The sequence below is a fragment of the Chionomys nivalis genome, chromosome 1 (assembly GCF_950005125.1).
Source record: "Chionomys nivalis chromosome 1, mChiNiv1.1, whole genome shotgun sequence".
Taxonomy (NCBI): Eukaryota; Metazoa; Chordata; class Mammalia; order Rodentia; family Cricetidae; genus Chionomys; species Chionomys nivalis.
This window is the reverse complement of record NC_080086.1, coordinates 94,260,208-94,280,674: the sequence shown is the minus strand read 5'-3', so window position 1 is coordinate 94,280,674 and position 20,467 is coordinate 94,260,208. Positions and strand designations below refer to the sequence as shown.

The 20,467-nt window shown below is 44.1% G+C and overlaps 1 protein-coding gene across 3 annotated transcripts in view; it reads left to right on the top strand.

Moving 5' to 3' along the window:
• Ldah (lipid droplet associated hydrolase) overlaps positions 1 to 15,623 on the top strand; it is a 65,900-nt gene extending 50,277 nt beyond the window's left edge. For all 3 annotated transcript variants that reach the window (XM_057787710.1, XM_057787727.1, XM_057787718.1), the window contains 3 exons: positions 311 to 545; positions 6,300 to 6,382; positions 11,548 to 15,623. In XM_057787710.1, coding sequence (XP_057643693.1) covers positions 311 to 545; positions 6,300 to 6,382; positions 11,548 to 11,739 — 510 coding nt within the window. In that variant the 3' untranslated portion in view covers positions 11,740 to 15,623. The remainder of the gene's footprint in view (positions 1 to 310; positions 546 to 6,299; positions 6,383 to 11,547) is intronic.
• Positions 15,624 to 20,467: the final 4,844 nt, after the last annotated feature.

Here is a 20,467-nt window from a genome sequence, read left to right as displayed (position 1 = left end):
CCATCAAGTCAGGTCAGACAATTGGTTCCTCCTCCCTGTAATCCTTCAATGAATGGTCAATTTCCATCCTGATCTAGGAAGTGTCTGTCACTCCTCCTCCTTCCTGTAGTTAGCCCCAGTGCCCGAGGAATGCACTTAGGTCCCCTATAGACTAGCATGGGGTAAGAATACAGTCGGCTTTAGTTTGATCTGACCACGTCTCCAGTGGTGTTCTAGGCCTGGTGACTGTCAGGAGACTCTAGTAAATACAGGCAAGCATGGGCTATTCTGTAAGAAAACCTCTCATGCAAAATGTGTCTCTTTCTTGTAGGTCGTCCACTCCTTTCTGCTGTTTCCCACTATTGAGCGGATGGCCGAGACGCCCAATGGCAGAATTGCCACCCCACTTCTGTGCTGGTTTCGATATGCGCTCTATGCTACCGGCTACTTAGTACTTAAACCATGTCCAGAAATGATAAAGTCCTTCCTAATCAAAAAAGCCCTTGAAAAACTGAGCTTCACCTGTGAAATTCCTTTGGAGAACCTTCTTCAACCATTCTGCCTGGGTAAGCATGCTTTTCTAGGTGTGTGGCTGCTGTCGTGTGAGGAAGTGTGCAGACTCGGCCAGCTCGTGAGCACCAGTCGTGTAAGGAAGTGTGTGCAGACTCGTCTTGGCCAGCTCGTGAGCACCAGTCATGGAAGGAAGTGTGTGCAGACTCGTCTTGGCCAGTTCGTGAGCACCAGGCAGTTTTCTGTTTGACCTTTTCTAGCCCACACTTAATCTGAGAATAGAACTTGAGACTGTGTGAAAGGAGTTCATGATAACCAGATATAAAAATCTCGTGGAGCTTTAATGTTCCCTTCTGCTCCTGGTTCACTGTGGCTACAGCATGGGGAGATGAGCCAAGCACAGGACGCAGCTTGTGTGCAGTCCTTGGGAATCCAGAGGTGGCCTGCAGCTCACTGCAGTAACGGCCTGGTGAGGGGATGGGTTACATCTGATGCTCATCTTTTCCATCAATTTAGAAGAGTTTAAATTATGGCAGAGTAAACATCACCATGCTAACATAGTTTAGCACTGGAATCTCCGCTGTCTAAACTTTCAGATATTATACTGGTGATTAGTTTTCCTATTCTGTACTTTTGGACAATAATAACTTATTAGTATTTATAAATGACTTAAATTTTATTTATTTTTATATGTATGGGTGTTTTGCCTTCACATATGTCTGTGCACCATGCTGACTGGTGACCAGAAGCAGGCCTCAGATCAGGATGTGGAACATAAGAAATTTTTATCTTTCAGTTATGTATATAAATTCAATAATTAAATGACAGTTTTATATCAAGTGAATATATAATATATATACAATCACTTGATTTTTGTTAAGCAAATGCTTATGTAAGATATTTCTAGTCTTTTCTACACAAGAGTTATAAACATCTTCCTAGAAAAACACCCCTGAAGTCACTGGTGAGGAAGGAGCCCCCCCCCCCCCCCCCGCAGTTGCAGTGATTGGGCACTAGCCACGAGCTCCAGCATCTCCGCAGGAGCTCAACCACAGTGCACACTCCCCCTCTAGACAAGGCCAACCAGCGCCTTCCAGCCGCGTTGTGTCAGGCTTTCTCCCCAACTACAGTCAACTCACCATCTTCAAAATAGACCCTAAACACCAGAAGGAAGTTCATCTTCGCTTCAAATGACTGACTCACAAACAGACGTATTGTGCCCATGGCCGGCTTGCTGCTGGCGTGCCGCTTCATCTGGTCTTCCCTTCCTCGGCTCTGGATCTGGACTAACAATATCCAGGTAGTCAGTACTTCAGTGGTCTCAGCTTTTCCAGTCAGTGTAACCTTGGGTACAGGGAAAGGAAGCAAAAACTACTTCTCTAGTCCCTGGCTCCTCTGCCTGGATGTTTAGTTGAACCTAGAAACCCTGAGCTGCTCATTAACCAAGTGTCCAGACATCCCGACCACCACATCCCCTCCTCCGCTGGCTCTCCAGTACCACTGCCTCCTCTTGCCACAATCATCACAGAAGCTACTTCCATTCAGCCACCTGGTCATGCCTTTGGTGACTTCCTGAAAGGACAGTGCTCTTAAGAGATGGCCTTAGGCTGAGAATGGTTAGTGGGCCCCAAAACATCTCATGCCCTGGAGAAAGGTAACCAGTGTTCATAGGGGCCACCTCAGTGGTGTGGTTAAGGATACTTAGCAAAAGATCAGGTCAGAAATCATTCCCAGTACTGCTTGTGGTCCAGCTACATCTTCCCGCTGGGGACCTGCTCCGTGTCCAGTTGCCCTTCAGAGGATGACCTTTAACTTGCTGGGTGAACTTGCAGGCTGCCTTGCAGTGTTTGTGCATTATGTAATGTCTGTGCTACAGGAGAAATCTTATGGAAACACATGGAGGAAGTTTGCTAGTCCAAGGGGTAGATTATAAATCCTGCCCTGTCTAGACAGGGGTGCCCTTCAGTGTCCTTTAGTTTGTGCACACAGTTTTGTTTTTATAGGCTCTGAAATGTCATACATAAAAATATTCAATCATTTCAGTGCTGCCACCCCGGGAAATCCTTCAGAAGTTTCTTTCCCTGAATTCTATTTGTCACATGACTATGCTGGTCAGTACTCAGTTAACTCTCAAGGATACCCTTTGTAGATCTCTGGAACTTCCAGGTACTGTAGCTCTCTCCTCTCCTCTGCTCTGCTCCACCTAAGCCACTGCATTCACCCTCCCGGATGCCCTGTCTCCCTGATGTAGAACACAGTTAGAACTGTTTCCATCAGCTATGATAGACTTACAGTCAGCGGCCTTTCAGAGGAGAGGTTATTGCTTACAACTCCCAGAGTGGGGGACATGCCACACCACAGGTCTCTACAAGGAAGCACCCTATTTATTAGGTCAGGAGGCAGAAGGGACAGAGGACCCACAGCCTGTTTTGTGGGGTGCTGGGCACCTGGGTGGAGAGATCTAGGATTGGCTGCTATATTTTCTGAAGTCTCTGGGTGATCTTGTCTGGTACCTACCAGGCTCTGAGGTGATTTCAGTGGAGGGAGGGTAGGATGCTGGGTTGATCTTTCGGGTGTTTTCAGAGAGTAAATAGCTGGGGTTTGAGCCTGTGGTAGTTTGCCTTACATAGCAAAGTTATTATCACTGGAGTCTCTGTCCCTGGCCCACAAAGTATAGATTACTAGGAATAGGAGCTTTGATCTGATACCCCCGTCTTGATAACAGTCCAGCCCGTGGGGACAGCAGAAAGGCCACCTGGGAATGTGTGATGAGTGATGAAGCCTCGTGTGGCTGTGAGAAGGCCTGACCAACACACGGCAGCCACGAAGGAGCCTCCCCAGGTCACATGTGTGACTTGACCTCTGCTGCTCTGTAGCATTAAATGTGTGACTCAGCACCTCGTATTCAGTATTGTTATAATAAATTCTTGTAGGCTAGAAATACCCAAACATTAGCTAGTGTTGGTAAAAACAATCTCTGAATTTAATTTGTAATACGGAACCACAAAGTCTTCCTCGTGATGCTGAGATGCGCCAGTCTCCAGATGTTTCCAGAGACAGGAAGTATCATCTCTTAATGAAGACTTCCCAATTGTAAAAGTAGCAACCAAATAAATTGCTTATTTCCAAACATCTCAATTGGGAAAATCTCAAGTGGATTTTCATTTCAGATGGCAATAACTTCAGATAGTTCCTCCACTTCTGAGATGAATAAGAAGAACTTCATTTGCCCTCTTGCCCAAAATAACTGAGAAAACAAATAAAATGTAAAAGCAAACGTTTTCAAGACAGCAGATGTTGAAAAGTTCAAGACAGTGAAAAGCAGGGATTCTGAGAAAAGAGAAATCAATGAAGTGAATTTTACAATTATCTCTTTTGTTGTTTGAAGTTTCCCGGCTGCCATGCAAACACAGTGGAGCCCTTCTCACTGCCCAAAGGCTGTGGGTCCTGCTCTTATTCCCCAGGGTACCCTGGTATCTTGGGGCCTTACTGGCCAGAGTGTGTTGTAAAAGGGAGGTGCTTGTTGGTTCCCGGCCACCCAGCTAGCATAGACCCAAAATAATCACACAGAAACTGAATTAATTAAATTACTGTATGACCCATTAGCTCTAACTTCTTATTGGCTCACTCTTACATATTAATTTAACCCATTTCTGTTAATTTGTGTATTGCCACATGGCTGTGGCTTACTGGCTAAAGTTTTGACATGTTCGGCTCTGGCGGTGGCTCCATGGCGTCTTCTTAACTCTGCCTGCGTTCTCCCAGCATTCAGTTCAGTTTTCTCCGCCTAACCTAAGTTCTGCCTTGCTATAGGTCCAAAGCAGTTTCTTTATTCATTAATGGTAATCACAGCACATAGAGGGGATTCCCACATCACCTCCCCTTTTTTGTTTAAATAAAAAGGAAGGTTTTAACTTTAACATAGTAAAAGTACATATAACAAAACAGGTATTAAACAAGAATTACACTTACAATATTTATATCTACTTTATCTTTTATCATAACTAAGGAAAACTATAACTATAAATTCTTCAACTCCATCAAAGGCTCCAGAAGGATATAATATTACCTAAACAAACAGGAAGTATATTGTAAGCAACTTCTAAAACTCTAGAACTGACAGAGACATCTCGCTACCTGGACAGTCACCCAAAGTTTTTCTGTATCGTTGGGGCATCCATCTTCAGCCTACTGGCCACTAGTATCAAGCATACTTTTTCACAAAGCAGGACATTTCAAAGACATTTCCACCTATATTGGCAGTTTGTCAGTCACTTTCTTTTGTATTTTGAAGAATGTCTGACAGACTCTTTCATGTAGCAGGAACCCGGAAGGATTGTTTCACCTTTAGGCAAGTTTAACAGTCATTTCTCTGAGGGTCCTGCATGTCCAGTTAAGCAGTCCAGGCAAGAGCAGTTTCTTGCCCAAAATGGCTAGCAAACTTCATAGGAAGCCTCTTTGATGTCTATCATCCTCTTGAAGTAGCTTGGTACAGCCAGGAGCAGATGTGTCTCATTGTCATGAAAAGTCTTAGGTTCTTAAACATTTTAAATGCCATATTATGAAGGTCTCTGAAAGATTTGAAGAATACCTATTTAACTGAAATATATCTCTATACATTTTAAAAATCTAAGTAATATGACTACAAGCTTGACAATTGTAGATGACTATTTACCTATATTTCTTAATTATACATTACATTTTTTTTTATTTTTTTATTTTTTTTTGGTTTTTCGAGACAGGGTTTCTCTGTGACTTTGGAGCCTGTCATGGAACTAGCTCTGTAGACCAGGCTGGTCTCGAACTCACAGAGATCCGCCTGCCTCTGCCTCCCGAGTGCTGGAATTAAAGGCGTGCACCACCATCACCCGGCTATACATTACATTTTTAAATGAACTGCACAAACACAATACCTTAATCAAGAGCAGAAATATACATATACAGTATAACAAAATTTAACTTAAATTTGTATCAATAAACCAAGATCTATACCAAAGCAAATTATTCATCTCTATAATATACCCCTTTTAGTAAACAAACAATTATAAACAATATTTGGGAATATGGGCATAGTTTTGTTCATATTGCTTTTTGCTGTTTGGGGGTGTTGTTAATCAGGTCTTTTATAGTATATACTGTTTGCTAGGTTTATCTCAGTCAGCAGTTGGGCAAAGTAATATTTTGATGGTGTTCTTTGCAACCTTTCAGGGGGTCGTGGTATATCAAATCATATTAGCCTGGAATGAATCCACAGGTTTTTATCCTCTGTGGAGACAAAAGAAGATCTTTTCCAAAGCAACATATGCATCGACTCAAACTTTGAAGTCAAGTATTTTATAATATACATGCTGCTTAGCTTAGCAGCCCATACAATGAAATGTCTCTCTGTACTTAGCTCCTTCACAGTCAAAATATTCAAAGAAAAACACAATAATATTCATAATCCAGACTCTCTGCGTATAGTCCATCTTTACGTGGCTTATTTTTTTCTTATTCTTTTTAATCTAACTGTCTGTACTGCTGTCTCTTTAAAGACTTAAAAAAAAACCAATTTACTTAAGGGTGGGCTGCCCCTCCCAGGGTTAGCTGAACCTAGCAGGCATAGTGCTCTGAAAACACACCTCGGCGTGGTGAGCCTGCCAGAGAGCTCACGTACGTCGTTTAGACCCACAGTATCTGGTGTCAAATAGCGCGTGGCCTCTAGAAAATGGAATCATATCAATTTGGTAAAATTATTTGACGTTTGTGTTTCTTCTGCATAGTTTATGTGCTTAACTGTTTGTTTCTTTGTTTGTTTGTTTCCGATGAAGCGAATGCTGCCTACCTTGGAAGCCAAGAAATGATACAAGTGAGAAAGAGAGATGATGAAGCCATTAAGGAACTTTTACCTAAGGTAACCATTTTGAGGCTGCAGGCTGTAGGTGATGGGTAGAAATACTTACTGCATCCTTTCACACTGTGACACACTGGACTGCATCTTGTCCACAGTGCTGATTTTCAGTTCTGCAACCCCTCCCCGAGGCAGTTTTCAGAAAGCAAGCATTACATACTAGCTTAGAAAAGATTTCGTTGTGTTAAACATATTTACTTTTAAGAGGACTGGAGTAATGCCAGGATCTGTTTGGTTTATGTCATTATATTCACCTCATCATATCATCAGCATATTAGTGGCCATCGTATTTCTTAAGCAGCAGTTGTCTAGAGATAGAAATTTGTATCAAGAGGCAGCTCTTACTCGCTGACTGGAGCAGGTTGAGCAAGGAGGACCTGCTACTGTCCAGGGCTCTGAAATACTCCAGCACTGAGGGTATGAAATGACCAGAAAACAACATTTTTTTTTTTTTTGTAGTTAAGTTATAAGCAAGTCTGTTTTCAAGATGCGTTTTGCTTCTCCAGGTTGGACGTATGTAAAAACAGTTCAAGTCCTGCTTTATAGTAAGACTGGCAGACACGTGCTTCCAACATTCACACTTGGGGATGACGGGATGGACGTGTTAGAGGTGGTCCTCCCCGCTGGGGAAGCCAGCTGCTGTACAATACTCCTTCTGCATCCTGTTTGTGTGCTGTGGTCAGGAAGAGTCAGGGAAGGCGCTAACTCACTCCTGTGCTGAGTTAAACCCCCATGCACTGCACGGGCAGTCGTTCCCAGGTAGAGGTCTGCTCATGGCAGCTGTGACAGGGCTGGAAGTTTCCTGACACTTTCTCAGGAGAAACCTGGAGTGCGCCGCTAGACAGTCAACATTTCAGGGTTACTATCAGCACAGGCTCAGCATGGAGCTCGCCAACTCCAGGGAATAATTGTGTTTCTAAGACGACAACATCAAATGCAGGGAGAATTTACGGTGTGTCCAGTGTTGTTCTTCCTGCTGGTGTGCAGCCCCATCTTGTCTCACTGTGATTCCCTTCAGTCAGTTCACTGAAACACCTTCCACCAGCCAGAGAGCAGCTCTCCCCTCAGATAGGGTCGTCCCGGTTCCTCAGCGTTCCTAAGTGAATACATAGACAAGAAATGTATGGGCACTTCGTGTTACATAAGGATAAAAGGAGGAAACATGCTACAGCTTAATTTTAATAAAGTGACTTAACACAATATGTCCCCGTCAGCTTAGGAAAAGAAGGGAAGTTAAGGCACACAGTCCTAGGAAGGTGGGCATTGCCTTCCCTCGTCCAGAGATCACTTATTCCAGTGGTTCTCAACCTCCCGAATGCTGTGGACACTTAGAATACATGATGTGTGATCCCCACCATAAAATTCTTTTCATGCTACTTCATAACTGTATTTTGCCACTGTTATGAATTGTAATGTAAATATCTGTGTTTTCCAGTGGTCTTAGGTGACCTCTGTGAAAGGGTCCTTTGACCCCCAAAGGTGCCACGACCCACAGGTTGAGAACAGATGTTTTAGTCAAAGCTGAGAGCCCAGTTCCTGAGACTGTACATGCCTCTGCCGTAGGTGTGTGCTCAAGGATGCCTGCTCCCCGTTTCCACCGAGAAGAGGTACTCAGAACCTCTGTGCCTGTTCACACTGCCCAGCGTGAAGTTTCTGAGCCATCATAGATGCAAAAACCTTTCCCTTTGTCTCAGTTATTCCACTCAAAACCATTACATAAAGAGTATTTTTGTACCATCTAGCCAAGAGGCCACGCAAAACTAGCGTAAAACTAGTCTCTACCACACCATGCCAAAAGCTTCCCAAACCCTTCTTCTATCCTGAGCAGTGGGCTTCAGCTTGAAGTCACAGTCAGGTTCTCTGCATTGGTTTCCTTGTTCACACAAAGAGGTGCTTTAATATGTTTAGGGAAAGTGACCAATTAACTCTGAAATGTCTAGGGCAACTGTCTTTCTTGGACAATCTGGAGAATTTATGCCCAGTAATGGACAGCTATAATGATTCACATTCCCTGTAATAAACAATTGCTTCTCTTTCCAGATGAAAATACAGCATCATAGCTCTTTCCTAAGGAGTGTAGCATGACAGTGACATCAGAGGTTACCTTGTCTCCTCACCTGACTACGTCCCACTTTCCTTAAACTCGGCTCCCACTGCCACCTCCAGGACATTTCCCCAGCTGCAATCCTCCTGTGGCACTCATGGCTCCTGTTTGGAGTTGGAATGTCACAATTGTCACGCATATGTAAATGAGCTTTCCTGCTGGAAGGAATTGTGGTTTTCATCTGAGGGTCCAGCACAGTTCATAGTCTCTGCTGAACCATCAGTGGTAGGTGGGTGGAAAGACAGATCCATCAGGAAGTTGTTGTAAAATATAGATTATATTGAAATACAGTTACCAAGAATGCATTACAATTTAATTTGTGATATAGTACCATGTGCATCTTTATCAGCATATTGAAGAGCAAGGGATAATAACAGGTGCTAGCCAGACGGCCCATTGCTTAGCAGTGAGTGCTGCTCTTGCAGAGGCCCCAAGTCCAGTTCATACATCCTCACCAGGCCACTCAGAACCACTGTATCTCCACGTCCAGGGGGATCTGATGCCTCAGACGTCTATGGGCACCTCCACTCATATGTACACACACATACACACACAGGCATAGACACAGGCACACACACACATGCACATACAAACACAGACACACACAGACACAGGCACACATTTTTGAAAATTAGTTAAAATTAAGTATATAGTAATAGAGTTATTCCTGTGAATTTGTAGAAATAAGTGTAATTCAGTTTTTAGTCATCTACAGTAAGTTTACTATGATTTGATTATATGTATTTTAGTAATATGGTAGCTTACTGTCTGTATAATTGAAAGAAAATTAAATTATAATTAGGGGTATATAGCAAATTTATAGTCCAAAACACTGGACCTGTGGGGCCTGTAGACTCCATTAAAAGCCCCACTTTTGGGAAAGAGAGGCTGTGTTAGCCTGATGTGTTGGTTTGGACACTTTTTTTTTTTTTTTATAAAAATATATACAGCTTTACTGGGGAAATAGACTTACAGGACCACAGGTTCCCGCGGAGAACAGGAAAGCAGAGAAAAAGGGCTGGAGAACAGGAAAGCAGAGAAAAAGCTGCTTGGACACTTCTTAAATCATAAGCAAGGGACAGCATCAAGAGCAGGCATTTTCAGCCAGGTGGTGCTGGCACACACCTTTAATCCCAATACTTGGGAGACAGAGACAGGTGCCTCTGTGAGTTTGAGGCCAGGCTGGTCTACAACAGTGAGTTCCAGGACAGGCTCCAAAGCTACAGAGAAACTCTGTCTCGAAAAAACAAACCAAACAAAACAAGAGAAGAGCAGAGCAGCATTGTAACCTATGGATCATGATGCATTTGGAGGTTGAACCACCATTTTACAGGGGTAGCCTAGGACCACCGGGAAACACAAATACTTCCACTAGGATTCAGAACAGTAGCAAAATTACACTTATGATAATAATTTATGGTTGGGGGTTACCACACATAAGGGACTGTTTTAAAGCATCACAGCATTAGGAAGGTTGAGAACCACTGAACTAGAGGATATTATGAATATTTGGCAGCTACATGACATGGCCACTAACCAATCAGAACATATAGCAGCTGCCAACAGCCCATTCAGGTATCCCAGTATGTGTCAGTTATCCCTAAAAATGTGGTGAGATTACCTCACGGGAGGGATAATTTGGGGGACAGTGTCAGGACAATATTGGGAAGCAGTTACATTTTAGGTGGCATGCCTGTTTACAGGCTTTTAGAAGAATGAACGCAGTAAGGTTGGGGATGAAAAGATTCAGGAGGAGGAATCAAAGGCCCTTCGTGCAGGTGGGGCATTCGCAGATGGGGTGAAGGAATCGGAGACTGCTGCCCTTGGTCTACATTTGGTGGGAAGGGATGATGGGGAAGTAGCCCCAGGTTGAGGGAGGTGGTTGGTGCTTGTGTATGAGACACCTGTGGAATATCCCAGCAAGTACATGCCCAAGTGTGTGCTGTGAGACTTAAAAAGAGGAGTCTGGGCTCAAGTTTGGCTTTGGCATGACAGGCCTATAGCTGGAGCTGTGAGCATGCATCGTGGCCACCTGCAGAAGCCTGAAATATGAAGAAAGAAGCCATCTGAAGCCTGATGCTTGGGCAGTTCAGGTTGAGGTTGTGGATAGAGGAGCCGGTGAATATAATGGGATAGAGGCAGGGAGGGGCATAGGTGAGCTCTGGACTAGAGGAAGCCAAGGGAAGAAAATCACCTGTACATTTCGTGTGGGACCGAGGTCTCTTCTGTGTTATATCAGGCCCAGGTGTATCTGGAGGGACCGGTAGGTCAGCTTTCCCTGAGTCTGTCACTGTTCTAAACTATAAGGAAATGCATGTCTCTTTCATAGAAAACTGACTTAGTGGTTTGGTTATCAACTGGAAGTTTTTATTTCAGACTCACTTAGGAGGGAAATTCTAAACTGCTGTGACCGTCTTTGGCCCAAGCTTTTGGAAACAGCTGTTGTGTGCTGCTTCCGGCCTGAATCTGAACATCACTCTGAGTCCACGGGAGTCTTCAGTTGTTCACAGGCAGAGCACACTGGTTGCAGCCTTTGGAAGAATGTGGGCAGCAGTGACAGGGCAAGGTGGTACTGCCTCAGCCCTAGGCAGTGCTACCATGTGACTTAATAAATGGGGCAGAGAGCTCTCAGGAAAGGAGTTTTCTGCCCTAGCTCTGTCCCTATCCTCTGCTTAGCCTGCTGTAGCCAGAGGTGTGCGCTGCCTGTGGGAACAGCCCTGTGCTTCCGAAAGTGGTGTGTGAAAACATTTTGTGGCCACTACTCTTGTAGTGACCATGTCAGCTTACCTGTCTCGCTCACCGTCACCTCGTTCCCTCCCATGTCCATCCCACCCTCAATACACATGAGCTGGTGATGTATTCCTTTAGTGGGGTAGAGGAATTTGCCCCATGAAGTCTCCAGTTTCTGCCCATCACATGCCTTAAAGCATCCTGTGGTCTCTAAGGGCTCTGGAAGGGACCTGGGACAGTGGGCGGGGTCGGGCACAGGGGCTGCCCTCAGACCACTGCAGTCCTCTGCTGGCGGTGGATGTTGGAGGATGAAATGGTGTTTCTTGTCTTTCAGCTGACGTTTTACTACGGTAAAACAGATGGCTGGTGTCCAGTGAAGTACTATGAAGACATGAAGAAAGACTTCCCAGGCGGGGATATCCGACTCTGTGAGAAAGGAATATCTCATGCTTTTGTCCTCGGTTTTAGCCAGGAGGTGGCTGCCATAGTTGCTGACTGGATGAATAATAAACTGCCCCAAATATAAACACTGGCTCAGGGAAAACGCACCTACATTCAATACACAGAAGCCATAGGTGTGCCCTGCTTAGCGGTAATGTTTAATCTAAATGCTTGAAAAGGACACTGAGACCCTCGGCTGCAGACGACAGTGCTCAGCTCCCTGTGCTAAGACTAAAGTGAGCACAGCTGATGACTCATTCCACAGGTTCCCCGACTCAGGAGACACGGTGACCTCCACAAGGATTCCTCTCTTCACAAGAAGCCCAACAGCACTGCCCAGCGCAGTTTGCCACACACAATTCTACAAGCTGAAGAGAATCTAAATATCGGGGATTCTGACCAAATTATCACTTTAGAATAGATTGTTCTGAATGAAATTATGAAGCACTTCCTAGAAAATAGAAACCACCCATGACCGTGAAGTGGGCAGTCAGTCATGTGAAATGAGTAAACCGGAGACAAGCTCACCCTCCCCGTCCAGTTGCAGGAAGGAATGAGCAGACGACGCTGGCAGTGAACTTGGGTTTCCCTTCAAGTACTGGGGAAAATCAGTTCTGACTTTGTACAGGTCTTGGCTGAGGTTATCAGCATGTCTTCCTGATCCTCCCCCAGTGAACCAAGAATCAAGGTTGCCTGACATTGACCAACTCACTAGACGGTTGCTGAAGGATCCTGACTCTGACCTGCTATAGGATGGCCAACATTTTCTTCCTGAGCCCTAAATTCCCAAGTCCCTGCAGCTTCCTCTAGAGCCAGAAGGGAGGGATGGACTGTCCACGTCAGATTTGTATGGCCATGGAGTAGCTCATCCATGTGGTTTTTCCAATGAAGCGCCATGGACAGGAGGCGGTGAACCGCTGATGCTATCCGTGGTGGCTTTTGCTATCCTATGACTCTTCCTTTCTGAAAATCTCTGAGAATATAATTTTTGGAAATGTGTTTCAAATTGTTGAGTAAAACATTAACAAATTAATTCCCCATTTGCTTAAACTTTACTGACTGGAAAGACATCACTTTATGAATGAACAGAAATAATCCATTAAATTTCGTATGACTTCACCTGTGGAAGCATATTCCTGCCTGAGAAGTGGAGGGACAGCTATGCTGCCTCCCTTAATTGACTCAGTCCTAAGCTCTCAGAGTCCAGGGAACTCCACTGTCTGCAGTGGCAGTGACAGTGGACGCACAGTTGGAAACATTCCATTTTCTTCTAGAGAAGTGTTCTTGTGGCACTATCATTCCTCGGGCAGTGAGGCGGTCCTTCCTCTCACAAACATGGATTCTGAGGACAGCTTTGCTTCTTAAGTGCCGCCAGCTCTGTGGTGAGGGATGGCTGAATTCTCATCCTTTGCATGGCTGCTGCATTGGAGCTGCAGCTTCTCAGAGGGGAAAAGCCAAACTCCAGACAAGGAGGGCTCTTAGTCCATGAAGAAGTCCAGTAGCTGCACAGCGAGGGTTGGTGCTACACACAAATTCTGCATCTGCACGCGGAGGCCTTCTGGAGAGCTGGCCTGAGAGCCAGGCTTCCTGCTCTGAGTGCCTTGCTTATAGGATGGGCCACTCAGTGCTGGAAATGAATGCGTGGACACAAGTGCTGGCAGATCAGACTCACGGGAACAAAACAATCTTCATAGATTCCTTTCAGAAATTAAATCACTCTGTTTCCAAACTCCACTTAAAAGACTCTGGTGCCTCATTCCTATTCTTCATCTAAACACCTAATGATATTTATAAGAAGTGTTTTCCTGCAGTTACTGCTGTGTCTGGTCTGATCTCTGTGTACTATGAGCAAGGATATAATGTAAGCAGTTGGCCTAAGCTAGACTCACTGTTAGAGGGAAACAGTTCTTTGTCGTTTCACTCCTGAAAGAGGGAAGAACCAAGCTTCGGGATACTGAATCCTTAAGAATTACAGAGGGGCTGGGAAGATGGCTCAGTGGTTAAGAGCACTAACTGCTCTTCCAGAGGACCAGGAACCCATAGACCAATTCCTACCACCCCCATGTCTGCTCATCACGGTCTGCACCTCCTATCTCAGAGGATCTGACACCCTCCTCTAGCCTCCATGAGCCACCAGGTATGTACTTGGAGACCATCTTGAACTACATGGCAAGCACTGTTTCAAAGACAGAAGGAGGAAGAGGAAGAGGAGAGCGCAGAAGAACAAATTTTTTAGCTAGTGAATGAGATCTGTTTCCTGGTAGCTGTGCCTGGGTGTTCCACATAGCCACATGGCAGTCACTATTGTCTTCACAGTGCTTCTTATAAAACTGTCTAGTGCTGTGTGAAAAGCTTTACTTGGAAACTTGATCAATGCCCATGGTGACTCCTCACGTCACGAAAGAAAGCAGCTCATGTTGGCTCGTGTCTGGGTTTTTTTCCAACCCTTGGACAGCCAGGCTTGTTCTTTGTCTTGATTTTTCCCTCCTACTTATATTAAATCTGTAACAATTCCGACTAAAGGAGTGTGACCAACTGTCATGACCCCTGACTCTAGATTGAAATTTTTTACTATAAAATAAATTTGGGGACAATTGGATGGTGTCTAAAGATGGTAGTGTTAATTTTTTTTTTTACTTCAGTAATTTTACTAAAGAGAAAAATTACTTAGAAAAATGCTTGTTATGCTGTTACATATTGTGTTAGGTTTTCTATTGCTGTGAAGAGATACCATGGCCACAGCAGCTTGAAAGAAAACATTTAATTGTGGTGGTTTGCTTACAGTTCAGAGGATCAGTCTGTTATCATCCTGTTGGGACATGGCACTGTGCAGGCAGACATGGTGCCGGAGAAGTTGTTGAGAGTCCTACACTTGCAGGCAGCAGGCGTGCATTGTAAGACACTGAGCAGTGTCTTGAGCATGTAGGAGACCTCAGTACCACCTGCATAATGACACACTTCCTCCAATAAGACCATACCTATCCACCAAGGCCATCCTTCCCAATAGTGGGACTTCATTTGGAGGTCATTTTCTTTCAGATACCGCTTTCAACTCCCTGGCTTCCAAACGCTTGTAGCCACATTATGATGTGAAACTGCATCCAGTCCAACTTCAGAAGTCCTCATAGTCTATAACAGTCTTAAACTTATTTAAAATCTAAAGTTCGAAGTCTCTTCTGAAATTCATGTAATCTCTTAACTATAATCCTCTGTAAAATCAAAATAAAAAGGCAGATCTCGTACTTCCAACATATAATGGCACAGGATATACATTACCATTCCTAATGACCATACAGAAGGGAGCATAGTGAGGAAATGCTGGACCAAAGCAAGACTGAGAACCAGCTGGGCAAACTCCAAACTCTGCAACTCCATCTCTGATAAGAAAATGCTCTTCAGATCTCCAAGTCCTTTCAGCTCCATTGACTGCAACGTTCTTGTCCTGGTTCTGCTCTACTACCAGGTCTCCTCAGCAGGCATTCCACAGTTCTGGCATCTCCAGCATCTTGGGGTCTCCAAGGCAATCCAGGCTTCAATTCACACCTTCACACAATGGCATCCCTCAGCTCTGTTCAGAGACACCCCTGACACATGCCTGGCCTCAGCAACTTTTTTTAGTCTCTGGGAAGAAGGTTCTACAATATCTTTATTCTATCTTTGACCCTAAACAGAGCTGCTAAGTTCTGCTGCTTGCTGGAACTGAAACATGGCCCCTTCATTCAGCTACATCTTCACCAGCTTTCTGTCCTTCACTGCCTAAGCTTGACTATTCTGGAATTTTCTTTGTGGATTAATGTGGCCTCAGACTCCGAGATCTGAAAGCCTCTGCCTTTTGAGTGCTGGAATTAAAGATGTGTCCCCGCCACACCAGGCTCTAAGCTTTTCTTTAAATCTCTTTCAGAAGCTGGAAACTTAGCTGGGTGAGATCTGCCTGCCTTTGCCTTCCTAGTGCTCCGATTAAAGCTGTACACTGTAACACCCAATCTTTTCTTTAATTCCTTTCCAAAAGTTGGAAACTTATCTGGATGTTACCTTGCCCTGAGGTCACCACTTCCTTTATTCCAATTTTTAATTTAAATAACATTTTTCATTTATTTTACATACCAACCTGTTTCCCTCCCTCCTCTCCTACTCCCCTTCCTTTCCCATTTACCATCTCCCCCTCCTTCTCTTCCCTCCCCTTTCCCATCTACCCTCTCCCTATCCACTCCTCCTCCATCTCCATTCAGAAAGAAACAGGCCTCCCATGGGTTTGCACAAAGCATAGCAAGTCAAGTTGAGGCAGAACTGAGCTCCTCCCCTTACATTGTTCTTAATCTGTTTACTTTCTTGAACACAGGACTTAGTTTTATTTCACTTACTAGTGCCCCTTTTCTCAATCTGTAGGTTTTGGTTTTTTTATTTGCTCAGTTTGCTTTTTCATTATAACTCTTCAACAGAGTTACCACTAATACCCACCTAGTCCATACTAAGCTTTTTTGAGATTTTTTTTTTTTTTCTGCCATGGGAATTGATCGGAAACTCTTCACTTTAGCCTCAGGCAGACTTTCTGGACAAAAGCAAAAAGCAGCTACATTCTTCACCAAAATATCACAACAATCCTTAGACACATATTAATATTCTTCTCTGAAATCTCTTGAGCCAGGCCCCCACAGTTCAAATAATTCTTAGCACTGCTGTCTCCCACTCTCCTAATATGGCCCATGAAACAGGCCTTAAAGCATATTCTACTTCTTTCCTAACCTTGCCTCCCAAAGTCTGTTATTATTCCAAACAAAAACATGGTCCACCCTATCACAGTAATACTCCAGTCCCTGGTACTAACTTTAGTCTTATTTAGGGTTTCTATCACTGTGAGTAGATACCATAACCACAACAAGAAAACATTTAATTGTGGCTTACAGTTCAGAAAGGTTCAGTCGATTATCATCATGGTGGGAGATGGTAGCATGCAGGCAGACATGGTGCTGGAGAAGTAGGTGAGAGACCTATATCTTGCAGGCAACAGGAAGTGATCTGAGATATGGGGTCATATCTTAAGCACATATGAGATGTCAAAACTGCCTCCAGAGCGGTGCACTTCCTCCAACAAAACCACACCTATTTCAACAAGGTCAAGGTCACACTTCTTAATAGTGCAACTCTCTTTGGAGGCCATTTTCTTTCAAACTGCCGCAGTGATGATGATTATGATAAAGAGCATACATGGCATTCATTTCATACCTAGATATATATCTTAGAGACATGTCCTCCTTCATTCAAAAAATATGCAGGCTAGAATGAATTGACATTTGTAAGACCAAATTAACCTGGATTAACCAACTCTGGAGTGACCTTATTTGTAAATAAGAGGATCATGGAAATCCTTCTACAGCCAATATCCAAGAGTTAGTTACAATGTGGGACCTGGGAACTTATTAGTAAATTGTTTTGTGGTGTTACACATAAAACCCATTGTCCTTCAGTGCCCTGTTCATAGAAATATTACCCATATGATTTTGTAACATAATACATTGGTCTCCTTGAAAATACTTGTTCACTGAGTTATGTGGATCTTCCAAATATAGATAAGAGCATTTCATTAAATAATGTGAGGTACAACCACATCTGCTAATACTGCTGCCCACCACCCTTCCAAGCTCACAGTGGCAGGCATAAATTTTCCAGACTTTAGATAAAGATACAGTTAAAGGTTCAATACCATCTATTTCATACAATACCAGTTAAAGATACATACCATCTATTCTACAATCAATACAAATGTCACCACAGGAAAAGACAACTTGTATCTTGTTATTGTCAAAACAATCCTTTAAAGGGTTATGGGACCTCCAAGTCTCCATGAACTCACTTTGGGAACCAATGAGACAGAATTGAGGACCAAACTCTGATGTCTTGACTGTGGCTGCCCATGTGGAAGAAACACAAATCTGGAAATGTATATTTTGAAAATAACATAAATCTTGATCAATTTTATACACATTGGAGCCTGAGTTATGGCCATGACCCTAAAGGGAAAAGAAAAATGACCGAGGCCCTCTCTTTTGAGAGCTGATTTCAAAGCTGGTTTTGTTTAGTGGCATATCTGCACATCCCGTTGAAGGGAAACAACATGGAGCTGGTCAGGAGACTAAGGAAATGACTATGAACTCCTACATCAAAGCAGAGAGGTGAAGTGATGTCCATCAGTGCCATTGAAAGTGAGATGAACTGGTGTAGGAGGTCCTTCTGTTTGTGTGTTGCTTTCAATGGTTAATGAATAAAGAAACTGCCTTGACCTAGTTGATAGGGTAGAACTTAGGTAGGCAGGGAAGGCAGAACTGAATGTTGGGATGAAGAGAAGCAGAGGAGGAGAGAGACGTCATGGAGCCACCAGAGACAGACATGCCGAATCTTTGCTGGTATGTCACTAACTCATGGTGATATACAGATTAATAGAAATGGGTTAAATCAAGATGTGAGAGTTAGCCAATAAGAGGCTAGAGCTAATGGGTCAAGCAGTGTTTTAATTAATACAATTTCTGTGAGGTTATTTTGAGGCTAAGCTAGCCGGGCAGCCAGGATGAACAAGTGGCTCTCTCCCTACAACAATGAACTGACTCTCATGGTTCAGTGAGAAGTGTTGTTTGAGATTGGCAATGTTAATTTTGACCATTTGGTTAAAGTCAAATCTGTCTTTAGAATATTTTATGATCACATTTCAAGATTTTGTAAATGAAATTCCAGTTGTGAATATGACTCCTGATGGTTTGAACAATATAATTGCACCTAGAAAAGCATTCCCTATCCAAGTTGAGTCAATATGTACACATTCTGTATAAATATGTTCATTTGCTTATTTACATATGTCTGTCCACACTTTCTGCAGCCATGTCATTTGCCTGAAAAAATGTGGACTTATAAGAAATGAGTTTTGTAGGTCCACCATTCTCTGTAGGGCAGCTTCAGGGAGATTTCCCAGAGGTCTTTGCCAACCGAATCAGCTTGCCTATCCAGTGACTCGATTACAGCAAAGAAACTGTTTTCATCTGAGACTGGGAAATCACATTCTAGTGTCTCTCTTCCTGCTCTGGGTATTCAAGCTCCATCTTCCCCGGTCAAAATTATCTTTGTCCCTGTCTTGGTTTGCTTCTCTGTTGCTATGATGAACACCACAACTAAAAGCAACTTGGGTTTATTTTACCTCACAGGTTACCGTCCATCATCCAGGGAAGCCAGGGCAGGGACTCAAGGTACAAACCTGGGGGCAGGAACTGAAGCAGATTATGGACAAACACTGATTACTGGCTTGCTTCCCATGCTTTGAACAGGACCACCTATTTGGTCTCCCGTATATCAGTCTTTAATGAAGAAAATGTCCTTCAGACATGCTTACCAGCCAATTTTATGGAGGCAGTTCCTCAGTTGAGGTCCCTCTTCCCAGGTGACTACAGCTTGTGTCAAGTTGACAAACACTGACCAGTGCTGCTCCCTTCATCGCTGTGTGTCTAGAACAGAAACCCTGGGTTCTATGACCAAGGTCGGAGGGATGGACATTCCAAAATATCAGACATAAGCTTTGATTCCCAAAGTCCTTGTTGATTTTTAATTTTGGATGTTGTCATAGCTCCTGTTCTGTTGCTGTGAAGAGACACCATGACGAAGCTAACTCATAGAAGAAAACATTTAATTGGGAGCTTTCTTACAGTTTTAGAGTGTTAGTTCATTGCCATTATGGTAGGAAGCAGACAGGCATGGCACTGGAGCAGTAGCTGAGAGCTTTAAATCCTGATCTGCAGACAGCAGGCAGTGGGAGAGAGACTGGGCCCGGCATGGGTTTTTGAAACCTCAAAGCCTACCTTCAACATCTTAGATAAGGTTTTTGTGAAGAGACACCATGACTATAGCAAAACAATTAGTTGGGGTGGCTTTCATTTTCAGAGGTCTAGTCCATTGTCATCATGGTGGCATGCAGGCGGACTTGGTGCTGGAGGAGTTGAGAGTCCTCCATCTTGACCTGCAGGCAACAGGAAGTGGTTTGAACTAAGCTTACCTTGAGCAGATAGACCTCTAAAGTCCTGCCCCACAGTGACACACTTCCTGCAACAAGACCCACCTCCTAATAGTGCCACTCCTCATGAGCTTATGGTGGTCAATTACATTCAAACTATCACACTGAGTGACACATCTCTCTGGTGCTTACATCGGGCTAGTACACACAGAGCTAGCGCTGAAAGGTTTGGGAGATCTGAGGAAATGACCCCCAAGTACACAAGGACTGGGAATGGCCCCTGTCCCAGCCAGCATGATCTCACCAGTCCCAGGCCTTTCTAGAGTCTTGGGTGAGTGCTTGGCCTCAGTTTCCCCGTCTGTTAAACTGGGGACGCTAGGTGGCACACCCTGGTAGTAGGGTGCAGCAGAATAAACCTTCATGTTGCTAGGATGCTCGGGACATAAAGGTCGGGGGCTTGGCTCACTGGGGACTATAACATTGGCTGTTAGCTGGCAGAAGGTTCCTAGTCTGGTTTTGGTGGGTCTCGCAGGGTCCTAGCTTCACCCAGCTTGGGCGCAGAGCCACCTCTTCATCTCTCGCCCGCCCCCTGGTGGCAGCGTTAGTGCACAACATAGCCTCGGTAGCCTAGGTTGTGAGGGGCTTGCACAGCTCAACCCTCCCCTAGGTCCCCCATAGTCATCTCATAAACTTGGCGATGTTATTTAATCCCAATACATGCTTAGGCCTCTAAGACGATAGGTCTGCAGCCACTAGTCCTCAAACATCTTTCCTATGGCTAGTTGCAAAAGCCCTCCCCCCACCCCGTCCATTTTCACTTATG